The sequence below is a fragment of the Electrophorus electricus genome, chromosome 12 (assembly GCF_041902795.1).
Source record: "Electrophorus electricus isolate QZ-2024a chromosome 12, ASM4190279v1, whole genome shotgun sequence".
NCBI classification, from domain to species: Eukaryota; Metazoa; Chordata; class Actinopteri; order Gymnotiformes; family Gymnotidae; genus Electrophorus; species Electrophorus electricus.
The window spans coordinates 13420000-13435625 of NC_137508.1; the positions used below are offsets into that span (position 1 = coordinate 13420000).

Below are 15626 nucleotides of genomic sequence, written 5' to 3' on the forward strand. Positions count from 1 at the left end.
GGGATCACAGTAAGAGTTCCTACAATTTGTATAGCATTCACTGGCCAAATAATTTTAAATGCGATTGGTGCAAATAAATGACACGAATTATAATAAGATTCATATTGTGGATGGTTTGATTAATATTATATAAAATTTGTAATTCGTAAACACAACCAGGGCTCATGGACATGTGTACGCTATTTTTTGGCCACTGATAAGATCATCTCTTCTTTTCTGTGCTGCTTGGAGTGCTTGAAATAGTATGACAAGTGTCCAGCACCTTTTTTGTCAAATTTAGTATCTGGGTTCATATAAATAAAATATGCTAGATTATAGCATTTTTGCAGAATCATGATTTTTTCCCCCACTTTTCTTGGTGGGGGTAGCAGGTGGAGAAGATCACCTCAAAATTCTCTTTGTACTGCACCAAAAATATATCTCCTTCTATGGGACATTCAGACAACCCCAAGCCCACCTGGAGATATAATCCCTCATTCCTTCCTCTGGGACAATGCAGGATCTTACCAAGAGGCATCCTTATGAGATGCTCGAATCCTCAACTAGAATACTACTCTACTCTGAGGCCTTCCCAAATTGACGAGCTTCACACTTCATCCCAGAGTCAGCAACCCTGTGGAGAAACCTTATTTCTGTTGCTTATTTCTTGTTCATTCAGGCACATCCTATATCTTATGACCTTTGTTAAAGATGGGGAAGTAGGTTGAATGCTTCATAGAGAGTTTCATCCTAGAACTAAGCTCCTGCTTCCCTACCACAGACTAATTCAGAGGTCACAACACTGCTGCCACCAGCCTGATGCCTCAGACTCGTGCTCCCTTTTTCCATTACTCATATATAAAATTCTGAGATAGTTAATAATAGATAATTGGCAAGATTTCTATACTCACATAAAGGGGGCATTCTGTTCTTTTCTTAAAGAGTACCATGACTTCGGACTTGAAGGTGCTGATTTTCATCCCAGTTACTTCACATTTGGCCGCAAAGCACTCCAAGTACATGTTGAAGTATTACATCAAAGGCTGCTAAGAGGATAACATCATCTGCAAATAACAGACATGCTCAGTACTTGACACCACTCTAGCCTCAGCTGTGACTTGATATTCTGTCCATGGAAACCACAAACAGGAGTGGAGACATGATTTACCCTTGTTGGAGCCCAACACCCACAGTGAATGACTTTGACTTAAAATCAGAAATGCAGACACAGCACTTACTGCTGCAACCCATTTACTCTGTTGTCCTGCATCACCTCATGTAATTTATGCTGAGGTAAATTGTCATATGTCTCAAATGTAGATTGGATTAGCATTCTCCCATGATTCCTCACAAAGCCATGCCAGAGAAAAGATCTGGTCCACTGTTCCACGGCCAAGGTGGAAACTGCATTTTTCCTTCTGTATCCTAGGTTCATCTATCGGGCAGATTCTTCAATTTAGTACACCACCACTGACTTTTCCTGGGAGGCTGAGGAGTGTAAGGAGCACACTTTTTGGTACCTTTTTTAAACAATTAAAACCACCACTCCAGCTTGCCAGTCCTAGGAGTAAGCTCTTGCTTTGCAACCACAGTCCAATTCCGGTCATTATTCCCATTTCCACAACCCTGACCCTGTCGAGAGACTTCAGGATATCTGGTTGAATCTCCTCCACTCCTGCTTCCCAGCCACCACACAGCTTTTTGACTACCATGGTGACTTCATCTAGCTATCAGTTTCAGGCACTGTATGAGGTCATGTCCACCAGACTGAGGAATTCCTTAAAGTGCTACTTGCACTGATCAACATTACTTCAGTGGACGTTAACACATCTCCACCACTGCTCAGAACGGCTTGGGTGATCTTGCATCTTCCTCTCCTTAGACATCAAACAGTTTTCCAGAACAACTTTGTTCCAACCAAACGTATTTCTCCATGGCCTCTTCAAACTTCTCATAAAACTGAGATTTCACCTCAGCAGCTACATTAGCTGCAGGCCTTCTGACAATCTGATACCTCCTAACTGAACAAGAGATCTCTTAGAGAGCATTACTTGCAAGGCCCCCTTCAACTTGATTGGTTTTCTCATTGCTGATGTCCACTACCTTGGTCAAAGATTGCTGACATGAGAGGCACCATCAACCTTCCAATCACAACTGAGGGCCAACTGAAGTCCACTCAAACTTAATGGCCTGTTCCTCACTCAGCATTTGATAGAGGTCCTGTTGTAGGTGGAACTTAAAATCATGTCTCACAGTCCACTAGACATCCACTAGACCACCCTGAAGGCTCTCCTGGGCTTACCAGGTCTATCTGGCTAAAACCTTTTTTGGTGAAACCAGCTGAGTCATTGTCCTTTGCCAAGGTCTAGCCTGGCTGAAAACATCTAGCCTATGTCTGCCCCTGGCATTGAAACAAACACCCACCCTTCCTCTTGCAGGTGGTGAACCCAAATGATGGATCCACATCACTTTTTCAGGCTGATACTGATGGGGTTATATGGCTAGCCTGGCCCCCAAGTTCTTGCCTGCAGACATCTCACACAGGACTCTCCAGGAGTGTGGGGGTCTGTTGAATTGCTCTTTGATTGACTTTGTCTGTTCAACAAGGATGACCCCACTGGAAGTACTTAACTTCTGATGACATAGCCTTGAGGTTCACTGAAGCATGCCACCCCTTCACCATGACAGAACTGTAATCCTCAAAGGGTTTTTTGCAGGGTAAAGATAGCACTCACTCATTCAAACTAAAAAAGTCAAAGTATACTATGGAAGTATGCAATTTTAGACATGACCTTCAATATTTGTTCAACAGTAGACTATGGCTAGACTCAGGCTAAAGCAATCAAAGGTAAATGATCAGGAGAGGAGGTTCATCCAATTATTTTTTGATTGACAGGTAAATGAACTATTATGAAATACACATTATGAAATAAATATGAAATTAAAATAAATAAAAAAGGAAACTAACTAAAAAGCAATTTTGAAATGTTCTGTATGCAAAATTCCTATTATGAAATTCTCATTTTAAAAATGAAAAGATGTAGCAATTAATTTAAGAATGATATTGCTTAATTAAATAAAACAATATAAATGTGTTTTAGAATAATTGATGACTTATTTATTATTTTATTTTTGTTAACCTGTTCATTTTTGTTAACGTGTGAACCCAATGCATACTTAAAAAGCTTTTATTAAGGCAAAAGGTACATGCAGACCCAGAACAGTTAATGTAGTAAATATAGATTTTAGGTAGTAAATGTATATTAGGGGCAGCATGCAGAGATTACTCGTTTCTTTAACGGAAACGTAGTAAGCTTATGATGTACAATCAGTCTACAAAATGCATTGGGTGTCTTGAATAAAAAACACTCACACAATTTATTTGAAGTTGCACTATTTATAAGACACTGCGCATTTCACAAGTCGTGTTGTTTTATTTATTTTCTATGCAGCTCACAAATATATCCCTTCATGTTTTGCAACAGGAAGTAAACCCCGCTGCCCAGGCTGGGTTCTTTTTGGTGAAGTTGATCAGGGTCTTTCGATTCCTGGATTTTGAAAATGGACAGCCAAGGAAGGAAAGTGGTGGTTTGTGATAACGGGACTGGGGTAGGTCTGCAAACGTCAAATCTCATACTGATTTTTAATCCTTGGGAATTTTTAATAATGCTTTCTTGACAGTAAGTTATGTAGCCTGCTAGTTCGTTTGCTGTCAAGGCACGGGATATTCAACTAAGCTTGTTTAGCTACCTGAGTGGTTCGGTAGAGGAGTGTGAAAGCTGTGCTAAAATGATTGTATCTTTAGAAATCACCAGAGACACGAATTAAAAGTGTATCTAATATGTAGTGTACTTATAAATCTTTGCCAATGCCAGTTCAAATGTCGACCCAGCTTTGCAGTGTTCGCTCATTAACCTAGCTAGTTAGCGTTAGCTATCTCTAGCTAGTAAGCTGATAAATAACTTACTCCACGGCTATAGCTAGCTCTATTTATGAGTGGGTGCTGTTGGTCAAGACCGAAACAGAGATTGGTAGCTAAGCAGTTTCCTCAAAAATTGTTTTGTTAATTAACTGGACAAGATGTCAAGCCAGAACTGAGGGCTCCTATAGAGGTCTGACAGGTACTGAGGGAGGTAGTTGGCTAACGAACTAACCTAGCTCGGATATCTAGCTATATAACGGTAAGCTAATAGGACTAATTCGGGTACTCTTTTAGCTAGTTACAGCTATAAATATTGATCTGTGGTGGTTATGTACGGATTTGTTCTGTTATAACGGGCCAGTTAGCTAACTACGTCTTCTTCTACTGCTAAACAGGACAACAGCCTACAACCAGGCCATTGCACTTAAATGACAGCATATGTGTGAGCTTGTCGGTGCCGCTACTTCCCTAGCAAGCTACCCCCGGCTAACTGTTAGCCAGATTACTTCGAGTAGTCAAAAACGGAGTCATTTACCTAAACTAGTTAGCTAGCTAGGGGTGTCCGTTCAGTGTAATTCAGAACTTTTTCGGACGTCTTCCGGTCTAATTGATCATTCGCTGTTTTGTAGCCGGAATTGAGATTCTGCATTTAAAGGACCTGATTATACAGGTTACGTTGCAATGACTGAAACAAGCTTTTTATTTTCGGTGATCGCAAAACCAGTACGGATGAAATCAGATGGCTGCAATGCAGTTAGCAGTTCGTCCCAGTATTTTGTTTTTGTAAATTACGGCGTTCTTAAGAGGATGTGCAGCAGTGGAACCAGTACAGTTATCAGCTGGTGAATCAGGAGGAAGTAAGCCCGGCCTTGTAAGCCACAGCCTAGAGGTAGAGAAACGATTAGAAATGTATGCACTAATTTAAATGACCATGTGAGGTATCGTATATTTCTTGTGGGTGTAGCGATCATAAAGAAACATATATGTACACACAGGTTTATTTATGAGTGCTTGCACTGCTTAGCATGCTGCTAAGGCAGTACAGTTGCAGTGCGAAAAGCTTAAGTATGAACTGATTTTACTGTGTAGGCTATATATAGTTCATCACTGCTGAGCGACACATTCTAAACCCCCTATTTATTGTCTTATTTATTTATTGAGATTATACTGCTGAATGTGATTTTATGCTTGACATTTGTGTGAAACAGCAAACTCATGATTCTTACGCAGTTTTACAAAATAATCATCTTTCTGCTGCAGTAGCATGATTAGTAAGGAGACGCAGTTAAACATTTAGACATGTTTACTTAGTATAACCACACAGTTTCCTTCAGACATGATGTTGATCTCCCCCCCGCCCCAATCATGTTTCCCATCTCCCACTGGTTGTCTGCCTTCTTGTTTTGTCTAGTTTGTAAAGTGTGGCTATGCAGGTTCCAACTTTCCGGAGCATATCTTTCCTGCACTGGTGGGCAGGCCCATCATTCGCTCCACTGCTAAAGTTGGCAACATCGAGATTAAGGTAAGCTCCAGATGTCTCACAACACAGAAAATATTCAACCCCCACTGTCATAATCTGATTAATTTTTTCCAGTGCATCATGGCTATCAAGGAATGATTTTTTTAACGAAGCTCTATGAAGTGACACATTTAGTTATTAGAGCATAAGGTCACATGATATGGAATTAATTTTATTTTCAGTAAGACAAACATAAGTAGGTTGTCTGAGTTACTTTTCTTTTTTTTTTTCTTTTTTTTTACATTTGGGGCTATAATGAGTATATGTTTCCTTCAGAGACTTGTTTGGGTGGTTCAGTGTAGCCAATAGCTTTGTGCTATTGTAGGCTAATGTTTCAGGATCAGATGTTAATGCTGAAGATCAGATTAGTTCTTCTACACACACTCCTTTCTCCGTCTCATACGCTGACCTTCTTCCTCACCCTTCCTTCCCTCTTCTTCACATGTTGAGGTAGAATAACAAAAAGATGGTAAGTGCAGACCGATGCGTGCGTTTGCACCAATCGCCTGACGAGAAGTGTTGTGTTAGATGCGGAATACCTCAACAATACAACTCTGTGCCTTGGTGTTTTTCTTCAAATAACTTAACTTTACTTCTTGTCTCTTGTTGTAGTTTCTCACCCATGTCATATTTGACTTGGTTTTTCTTTCTTTTCCTCTGGTTTTGGATTGGTGACAAAAGTCACTAACATTTAGTTTTCGTCATCCGTGTCTCATTTAAACATCCTTCCTCTTCTTATTACAGTATTTTCTTTCTGCTTATTAACAAAAGGAAACAAGAAATAGAAGTTGCAGTTTCAAAGCTGCAGAAGAGCAAAACTCTTTCACAGAACATGGCTGTGCTCCAAATGCAGTTCCTCTTCTGCTTTTAAATGGGCTTAGTAGAAGTAGACCTCAAAATAGTTTTTTTTGTTTGTTTGTTTGTTTTTTTAAAACCAAACATCTGTGGGGTTTCTTATCTCACGTCTGCTGTTGGGTGGGCAATCAGTGACATCCAGCTACCATTTTATTGGAAACACCTCAGATCAAGGCTTGACTAGTGTGCTGTGCTTCAAGCAATTCATGTTCAGAATAGCTGTCAAAGGATCTTATACAGTGCCATGTGCAACAGTTAACTGGTTCTATATTATATTTTAGGTTTGTTATGATGTAATCCCGCAGTATGGGTTTTAAATAACTTTGCTATAGGGCTTCTCATTCAGTGAAGAGGAAGTTGGTGCAGCTAAGATAGGACTATGCAGTACTCAGGAAGCTAGTCCGACAAATGAATTTTAAGCAGGGTGTTATTGAAAACACATGGTGCTGCCAGACGGCTGCTCCTTTAATGCCAAAGCACACACAGTGCTTGTGCTCAGTGATTTAAAAATTTTTTTTTTAAATGGGTGTATTAGTGTATGGACTTCATGGATCTGTTGGTACAATCTGTAAAGTATAGTGTATCATACGTTACATAGGTGTGCCTCAGCTGAGCAAAGTGTTTAAAATGGGTTGTAATAGAATTCACAGCAGGGCAGCAAATTATATCTGTTAGTCATTATCGCAGTGTTGACTCTTGCAGTACTGATAGTGCAGAAAGCTGTGATATGCAAATGAGCTCCTTAACAAATTGCATTTTGTAGTGTGCTGCAAGTAACCTTACCAATCCCAGATGTTCCAGTTTGGGAGGAGGGGGTTGTTTTGAAAAATCACGGCATTCATGTGTTTATACAGATGTAAATAACTGATCAGAATCATTCAGCCCTTTTTTGTCACATGAATGTTCAGTATTGTGTATTTTAATATATTGCTACGCACATTGCAGTTGTTATTTATATATATATAAAATAATGTAATAACTATTTTTAGTTCATATTGTGCATTCCTAATTTACAATTAGCTGGTGTTTCTGCATAACCTAGAGAATTGTTTTTTTAGGCTGTGCATGTGAAAAGGTTGTGTGAAAATGACTAACAAAGTAATAGTGCATGGGAAATTGGTCTTCTGTGCATGCCGCGCTTGCTAATGACAATAAGGGGCTCTGAGGGGTGTCTCATATCAGCCGCCGCATGTGATGCACTTGTGCTTACCATGGGCCTCAGTGGAGCCTCTCTGAGCTCCTCCCTGGAGGAGACAGGCAGGTTTATGTGCAAACCCAAGCACTGTGTGCATCTTTTATGGACACACAGCATATGCTCTCCACAATGGCAGCTGTGCCATCACGTGAACATCTTATAAGTGTGGGATCAAGTTGGTGCTCCTTGACTTCAGTGCTATTCTTTTTTTGGGCATTTTTGCATAAAGGTTTAAGCACTCTTGTTATGAACAGCATTTAATACCTTGTCACCCATAACCTTTTAGGACCTGATGGTGGGCGACGAGGCGAGTGAGCTCCGCTCCATGCTGGAGGTGAACTACCCCATGGAGAACGGCATCGTGCGCAACTGGGATGACATGAAGCACCTGTGGGACTACACGTTTGGCCCAGAAAAGCTCAACATCGACTCGCGCAACTGCAAGATCCTCCTCACGGAGCCACCCATGAACCCCACCAAGAACCGCGAGAAGATCATCGAGGTGAGCTCCTCAGGCTCTTGTCATGCGATTCGTGCCATGTCCTGGTCAGAACGTGTGGAATGTAGGGTGCGAGAAAGGAAATTGTAGGGCGTAATAGTGATAAGCTTCAGTAGTCTTTAACAGCATGGATGACACAGCTGCAGGGTGCTAAAGCAAGCATTTAGTACATTTGCTCTAGACATTTGAGCAGGGATTACTTGCATGAATGAGAAATGTTAAAATGTTTATTTGAATTATACTTAGGCACAGTTTTGTGTGCTTTGCAGACAGTGAGGCTGGTGACTCTTTAGTATATAACTGACAGTGTCCTAGAGTGGCAGGTCACTTCTGAATCCGAGAGGGATGCAGATTTCCTCCTAATTATTCTGGGAGCATAAAGATTTGTCACATGACAAGTTAGTCAACATTTTCTACTGCCTGCTAGTTATAAGTTTTAGTGCATGGAATTACACAACACAAATAATTTGACAGATCACATATAATTTCATTGGATTTCTTCTGATGACTTACTGTGCTGACCTGAAAAGTTTGTCACTGATTGTCACAACTGAACCAACCATTCATCATATTGTAAAGCATGTTGTAAAATGCCACAAACATCAGTGAGGATACATGGACCGAGTTCCTCTTATCATTTGCTGCTTTGATGCAAACAAAGTTGTAAAGCTATATAAAATCCTCCAAATGCCTGTGTTGAGCAGTGTTTTAATTGTGCTCCCAAATTCAGTCCCATATCTTTTGAGTGGAATTCGTAGAGACTACAGTATTTGTATTAATATTTCGCTCTCACCAGTTTTTACTTTTTCTCTCTTTCCACATCAACTCAACTTCATGTGAGTTCCAAAGTAATCACAAAGCTGTGTCTTAAGGCCATGGCTCAAATAAAACATAGTCAGCTAAAACCTACTGAGAAACTCATAGCACATGCTATGGAAACAGCAGTGATGAAAGTAGTAAGTGGTCTGATCTTATTATGCTTATGTTTCCATTCTTGTACTTCCGGATTTAACATTTAACTGACAGCACAGTTCCCATTATACTTTTGAATAGTCTGAAAAGAAAAAAAAACACGTTAGTGTGGTAACTGCCCTAAATTGGTTTGATACATATTAGATAAGAGCACAAAGCCTAACCTAATGTTGCAGTAGTTCACACTAAAAAATGCCACTGTAAGATCACCTAGACTATTCTAATGTGGTGTTCATCAGATTGCTTGAAAATATACAGATTACAGACCACCAGGTAGAGAAGTACAATGGAGACTGACAATCATATATTAGCTTAACTGTATTGGCTACTTTTAAAAACACAAAAAAACCTTATTTTAACTTTCTTTATTGGTCTTCTATAACACTACCATAATGTATGTCAGTGTGTCAAACAAACTCAGCTCCAAATCAGATCCTAAGATTTTGTGGGCATAGTAAGCATTGCAACAGTTTAGTATGTGAACCAAAAATTTGGAACCCACGACCCCTCAATATTTGCTAATGAGAAGTGATTTCGGACTAAATGGATTAAAGTAATGGATTAAAACGTCTTGTTTTTTAACTTTAGCTTTTGTCTATCACTGTTTGTCTATTTGTTTATTTATTCATTTATATTTTGTTTTCTTGCAGGTGATGTTTGAGACATACCAGTTCTCTGGGGTCTATATTGCTATTCAGGCTGTGCTCACATTGTATGCACAAGGTATGTTTCTGGAACTTCACCAGTTAAAAATAAAGTCTTTGGGAAACAAACATTTGCTTTACAGTTTATAAACCATTATTTTGGATAACTTTCTGTGTCACCTAGCATGTTGTTTCTTAGTCTTGGTCCTGGGGTACCCCCCAGGTCCTGCTACCCTGCACATTTGCAGGTTCTGTCCCCTACAGCACACCTGGAGCAACTCATCAGCCAATTACTGAGCCCTTCATGAGTTTAAAATTGATGTTAATGCAAAAACGGATGAGGACTGAGGAAACACTGATCTAACATATATATACTACACAAAATGCATACATGTACACAAACGTAAGCCCCATTGTGTGTTGTGCGACTGCCAGGCCTCTTGACTGGAGTGGTGGTGGATTCAGGTGATGGCGTCACCCATATTTGTCCTGTATATGAGGGCTTCTCTCTCCCTCATCTGACGCGCAGGCTGGACATTGCAGGAAGGGACATCACTCGATATCTTATAAAGGTACTCCCATGTGATCTGATCTCCTCAGACTGTCCACTTCTTTGCCTGTTTGTGCTGTACCTTGTACAGTAAAGCCGTACTGTGAACTAGCCTGGTTGTATGGGAATCACATTATAAGCTGTCTGGTAGTTCCGTTAGAATGTTCCATGCATCGAGAGCCATTCGTTTTTGCCACCTCACCAGTGTTGAGATGTGAGCTGGCGGTTTATGGTGCCCTGTCTTGTGTCCATCCGAACCCCCCCCCCCAGCTGTTGCTGCTACGAGGCTATGCCTTCAACCACTCGGCGGACTTCGAGACCGTGCGCATGATGAAGGAGAAGCTGTGCTACGTGGGCTACAACATCGAGCAGGAGCAGAAGCTCGCGCTGGAGACCACTGTGCTGGTGGAGTCCTACACGGTGCGTGCTTGCGGCCTGCGTTGCCAAACGTCCTCCTCGAACGCGTGGGGGTGGGGGGGGCGGTGTGAGCTTGCCTTCCTGGCATGTTTGGAGGCTCCAATACCTCTGATGGTTCACGTGAATGTCTCAAGTTTGGGGGAATTGCGTCGTGGGAATGGATAGCGTGCAGCCTCACAGGCTGCCCAGTGGATCGACTTTGTTACCTCAGTCATGCCGTCCCTGTACTGGACATCGCTGTGGTGGAATTCCCCAGTCTGCAGGCTTGCGTGCGGTCTCCACTACAGTACTCTGATTGGCTCCTGTCCTGGAGGAACACGCGACACGTGCTCAGTGGGGCAGCATTGGGGATAGGGGTGGGTTTCTCTAATGGGTAGGAGGTTGCTCACCAACAGTTCCTTGTGTTCCCTGTGACTGTTCAAGTTTGACGGTATAATTTTCCAGGGGAGATTTTGAGCTTCTTTCCAGCACACTTTCCATACGAGGGCAATGGGGGGGGGGATTTTAACAGTGAAACAAGGAGAGCAGTGTGGTGTTGGAGCCGCCTAACTAGCATGTAACATCATTTCCTGTGCGGCCGGACTCCTTCCCCAGCTGGGAGGCTGGGTGTTTCCTCCACTGGACTCCCCTCAATGGACTCTTTATGCGCCCATGCTCTCCTCCGCCATCATCTCCTTACTCTTCACAGGCGGACGGTGGCGTACTGCCCAGACCCACCACTTAGTCCCACCTGACCAGTCAGGACAGACCCTTTCATTACGGATGCACGTCTGACGCTCTGTGCTCAGTGGAAAGGGTGGAGCCACATGAGCAGAGGTGCACATGAGAAAGAAAGGTGCAATATTTTGTGATGGGAATTTCAGAAGTTAAGACTAGTCTGGTTCATTAGTTCAGTAGAGGCATTAAAGACTTGATCCTTTCTTAATTTCTCTCTCTGTCTGTTTCTCTGGCTGTCTGTCACTTTAGCTCCCTGATGGTAGAGTGATCAAAGTGGGAGGAGAGCGGTTCGAGGCGCCGGAGGCTCTGTTCCAGCCCCACCTGATTAACGTGGAGGGGGTGGGAGTGGCTGAGCTGCTCTTTAACACCATTCAGGCCGCGGACATCGACACCAGGTGACAGCGGACTGCACTCATCCTCCACACAGCGTTTCTTCTGACCTCCTGAAGGCTGCTGGTGCACTTCTGAGTTAGTCAGCCAAGTGTAAAACACTCCATACCTGCAGCAGTGTGATGGGTTTGTTTTTTTTCCCTCCTGGCTCCATCACAGACGGATGGTTGTGTAAAGGCCAGCTTGGGTGGCATTTCCACACTCTTTGTTGTATCATGTTAAGTGGGTGTTTTAGTATCACTTTGCTTAATACAGATCTGTAAATTTCCTCTGTTTTGGTTTCAGAGTAGTTAGAAAAACGGCAACAAAATACGGTTCACGATCAGACACCGTTATGTTATGTAATAACATCATGCAATAAGGGCAGTGGGCTCTGTGCTCTCCAAATATAGAGCTTTACCCCTGTGACAGGAGTGATCTCATTCTTTTCATCTCTTTCCTTTCTTCTTTCATCCTCTGCCTCTCCTTCTCTGCCTCAGGGCTGAGTTCTATAAACACATTGTCCTCTCTGGAGGTTCCACCATGTATCCTGGCCTGCCCTCTCGGTTGGAGAGAGAACTGAAGCAGCTCTATCTAGAGCGGGTGCTTAAAGGCGATGTCGACAAGCTCTCGGTGAGTACGCTCAATCCATATGCACACTTTCGAAATGGGACTAACGCGAAACTGTCACCTCTTCAACAGGAACAGATTTGTTATTCTATACTTCTCTTTGGTGTTTTCTCACCTGCAACCATTTGCATCGTGTCCGGTGGTGTCACTCCTGTATCTGTATTGTATTTTTGGCTGGAAGATCTGGTGAAGTAGCTCTTGTTGTCCAGCAGGTGGACTCCGAGCTGCCTTTTTGCATTGAGCCTGGTAGACTGTGGCCAGGCTGGCCATTGAAGTAGCCCCGCTTATACAGATTCTACCTACCTGGGCTCTGTTTCCTTAAGGACCTGGCTATTGGTCTGGAAAAGCGTTTTGGGCTGGCTTAGACCAGCCTACGTAGAATGTTTGTTTATTTTTGGTTGATCAGTTACAGATAGGTCACCCGATACAGTTGAGCAGCATACCTGTCTGTGCATCTCGCAGCCGTGTTCAAGGCACACCAAAAGTTCCTCAACTGTTCATGCAGTTTCCTTGAGTTCATTTTACACCACTCATAGGCTTTTGTAATTCACCACAGATGCTACACATACTGACTTGCCTTTCAGATATTGCTGCTTAATTCACAACAGCAGAAATTATTTGTATAGCAACCCCCCCACCCACCGTGGCTTACCTGTTTCACACCTCCGCAGAAATTCAAGATCCGCATCGAGGACCCTCCGCGGCGCAAACACATGGTGTTCCTAGGCGGGGCCGTACTCGCTGACATCATGAAAGACAAAGACAACTTCTGGCTGACGAGGGAGGAGTATCAGGAGAAGGGTGTCCGGGTGCTCGAGAAGCTGGGCGTTACAGTCCGATAAGCTCCGTTACAGCCTCCGGAACCCTCTGCATCCTCACCACTATGTCGTACGAAGGACATCCAGAGTCTCGGTCCATCTCTGTAATCATTATCCCTCCTCACGTCCTGCATTCTGCTTCTCGTGCCACTGAGTCAGGTGATCAATTTCAGAAGGAGATAGGTAGAGGAGTGGAAGGGGGGGGGGGGTTTATTGGGAGTTTTCTGATAATGGAACGTTGCTGCCAGAGATGTCACCAGCAGTCATTTCAGATTGTCAGTCAGGGTTTGCCTTCCTCAAAGGAAACAAAAAAGTTAGCACTGTTCCCCATAGAATAGTTATTGGCATGACAACTTGTATGCATTATAATATAAACTGAGTTGCAAATGTTTCTTATGACATCTCTGAAAGCATCATGATGGCAGGCTAATGGGGAACGACTCAAATGCTTTACTTTGTGTAATATGCGTTATAGCAAAGACAAAGTCATCTGAAACTCAGCAACTAAAGCGACGGTTATTTGTTTTCTCTGCTATGTTTATATTGGTCTCTGGATGAAGGGATGCTGCTTACATGATGAGCAATTCTCCAGTCCTTCATTTCTCTCACTCTCCTGCTTCTCTCCTAGTCCATGTGTCACGTGCTTGTCTTTAAGTTCTTGTGCTCAGGGTTCTTGTGTGTTTGGGCTAGTTGGTTTTGTATTTTTCTATATTTTATCTTAAAATGGTATTCTGGTCACTTTTTTTTTTCCCCCTGGACTTCAGCATCAACTTAACGATCCCTTTAAAATGGATATTAGCCAGTCCTTTCCAACTTCAATTTATTCCAAATAAACAGAAAATAGGTGAGGGATTTTATCTTGCTTTTGTTTGTAATATTTTGTTTAATCGTTTCACTTTTTGTTTGAGTTCCCCCATTACTTTTCTCCTTTCCATTGCATTATTAAAACTGTCTGACATTGAATACAGGCATTTGTTATGTAAAGGTCATTCCCTTTTGTTTCAAGACAAAACAATGATAATAATATAAAGGACTCTGTAACTGAGATTAATGTGGAAATCCAGTGCAAATAGATTGGTAACATGCAGACATGGGCAGGTGGTTTTATATTTTTTATATATATATATATATATATAATAAAAATTACACACACCCTCCCTCACCTGTCTGAGTCTCAGGGCCTCATGTAAACAGGAGGCACCTCAAACTGTTTTTATGTACATTTCCATATATGCTTATCCAGTGCCAAGGGCAGTTGATGCGACTGGATCTCCTGTTGTTTTTTGATTATAGTTTAACTGCCTAATGCTGATTTAAATAAAAGTATATAAATAATTTGCTTCCTTTTACATTAATAATTGATTTTTACAAAAAAAAAAATCATAGGGAAATGTATCATACTTAATAAATTATTTTTAAAAAAGTTACTTTCAGTGTTACTCATGGTCCTTTTAATTTTTTTTTTTTTTCAAATGAAACCCAATATATTTGTTTTTCTTATTTCTGCTATACGTGTTTAACCTAAATGAGAATAAAGGCCACACCTGATCACTATGTAAACCTTTATATATGCATATATGCACATTAAATTAAGGCACATTATCATCAAATTTGCACATTTTGATGAAAGTACACATTTAATCATATTTCAGATGGTAAAAAATCTTCAGGATTCCAGAGCACAAATTAATTCCCATGGAAAAATGTCACTGGTTTGACCAGGTGGTGGCATCCACATGACATTCTCAACCAGAGACTGAATTTAACTCCATTTATTGTGATAGCTAAAGCAGTTAACCATTGCTGAATATATGAAAAGAATATTTAAATGGACTAACTTTTAAATGATCTCTTGGATGGATTTAATTAACATGATAGGAATATTGTAATATAAACCATCTGGCTTATAGCAGTATTTATTGGTTGGGAATATGGCAAAAGCAGCACTCATGTCCTGTGTAATTGCTTGAACAACGGTTTAATTATTAATCTTTTTGAGAAAGTGCTGATTAAAAGTGATGATGTGCAAAAGATTTGGACAATCCATATTTGACATACCTGTCAAATTTCTGATCAAAGCCATACTTATCTTTAGTATTCTCTCAGTATTAGCAGGGAGACAGATAGTGCTGTCCACCTTTGGTCCCGATTACACGTCTGGCAGGAAATGGCCCACTAAAGTAGCACTTCAAAACCGTTTGCTGTTGTGTAATAGATGAAATTAATTCAGTAGTCTTTTCAGTGCCGAGACATTGTAGATATATTGTTTAACAGTTACATTTTAACATTTGGTAATTTATTTTTAAATTAGTATGTCCTATTACCAATATCAGCAAATACATCAATGAATCAACTGCAATAAGATTGAGTTACTGTTTACTTTTAACTATGCAATAGTTAAAAAGCACAATAGGGTTATTTCTTCAAATACAGTAGTTTTAAAGTCGCTCTGCCTGCAGTCGAATGTGGAGCGACGCTGACGTCATCGCTTCCGCCCTGCTCCCCCCCCCCCCCCCGGTTGGCGGCGCTGGGCTGCTGCC

At 41.5% G+C, this 15626-nt stretch overlaps 1 protein-coding gene across 3 annotated transcripts; it reads left to right on the forward strand.

The window, feature by feature from the left end:
• Nucleotides 1-3449: 3449 nt before the first annotated feature.
• Nucleotides 3450-14513, forward strand: actr2b (actin related protein 2b). 3 transcript variants are annotated; one of them, XM_035531287.2, is made up of 10 exons: nucleotides 3450-3588; nucleotides 5313-5423; nucleotides 5875-5889; nucleotides 7757-7972; nucleotides 9592-9664; nucleotides 10021-10157; nucleotides 10406-10555; nucleotides 11519-11664; nucleotides 12139-12271; nucleotides 12940-14513. In XM_035531287.2, exons 1-10 carry the CDS (start codon nucleotides 3541-3543, stop codon nucleotides 13108-13110), a joined length of 1200 nt encoding a protein of 399 aa, XP_035387180.1. In that variant the 5' UTR covers nucleotides 3450-3540; the 3' UTR covers nucleotides 13111-14513. The 3 variants fall into 3 exon arrangements, with proteins under 3 accessions (XP_035387180.1, XP_081580397.1, XP_035387181.1); XM_081724271.1 differs by lacking the exon at nucleotides 10406-10555; XM_035531288.2 differs by lacking the exon at nucleotides 5875-5889.
• Nucleotides 14514-15626: the final 1113 nt, after the last annotated feature.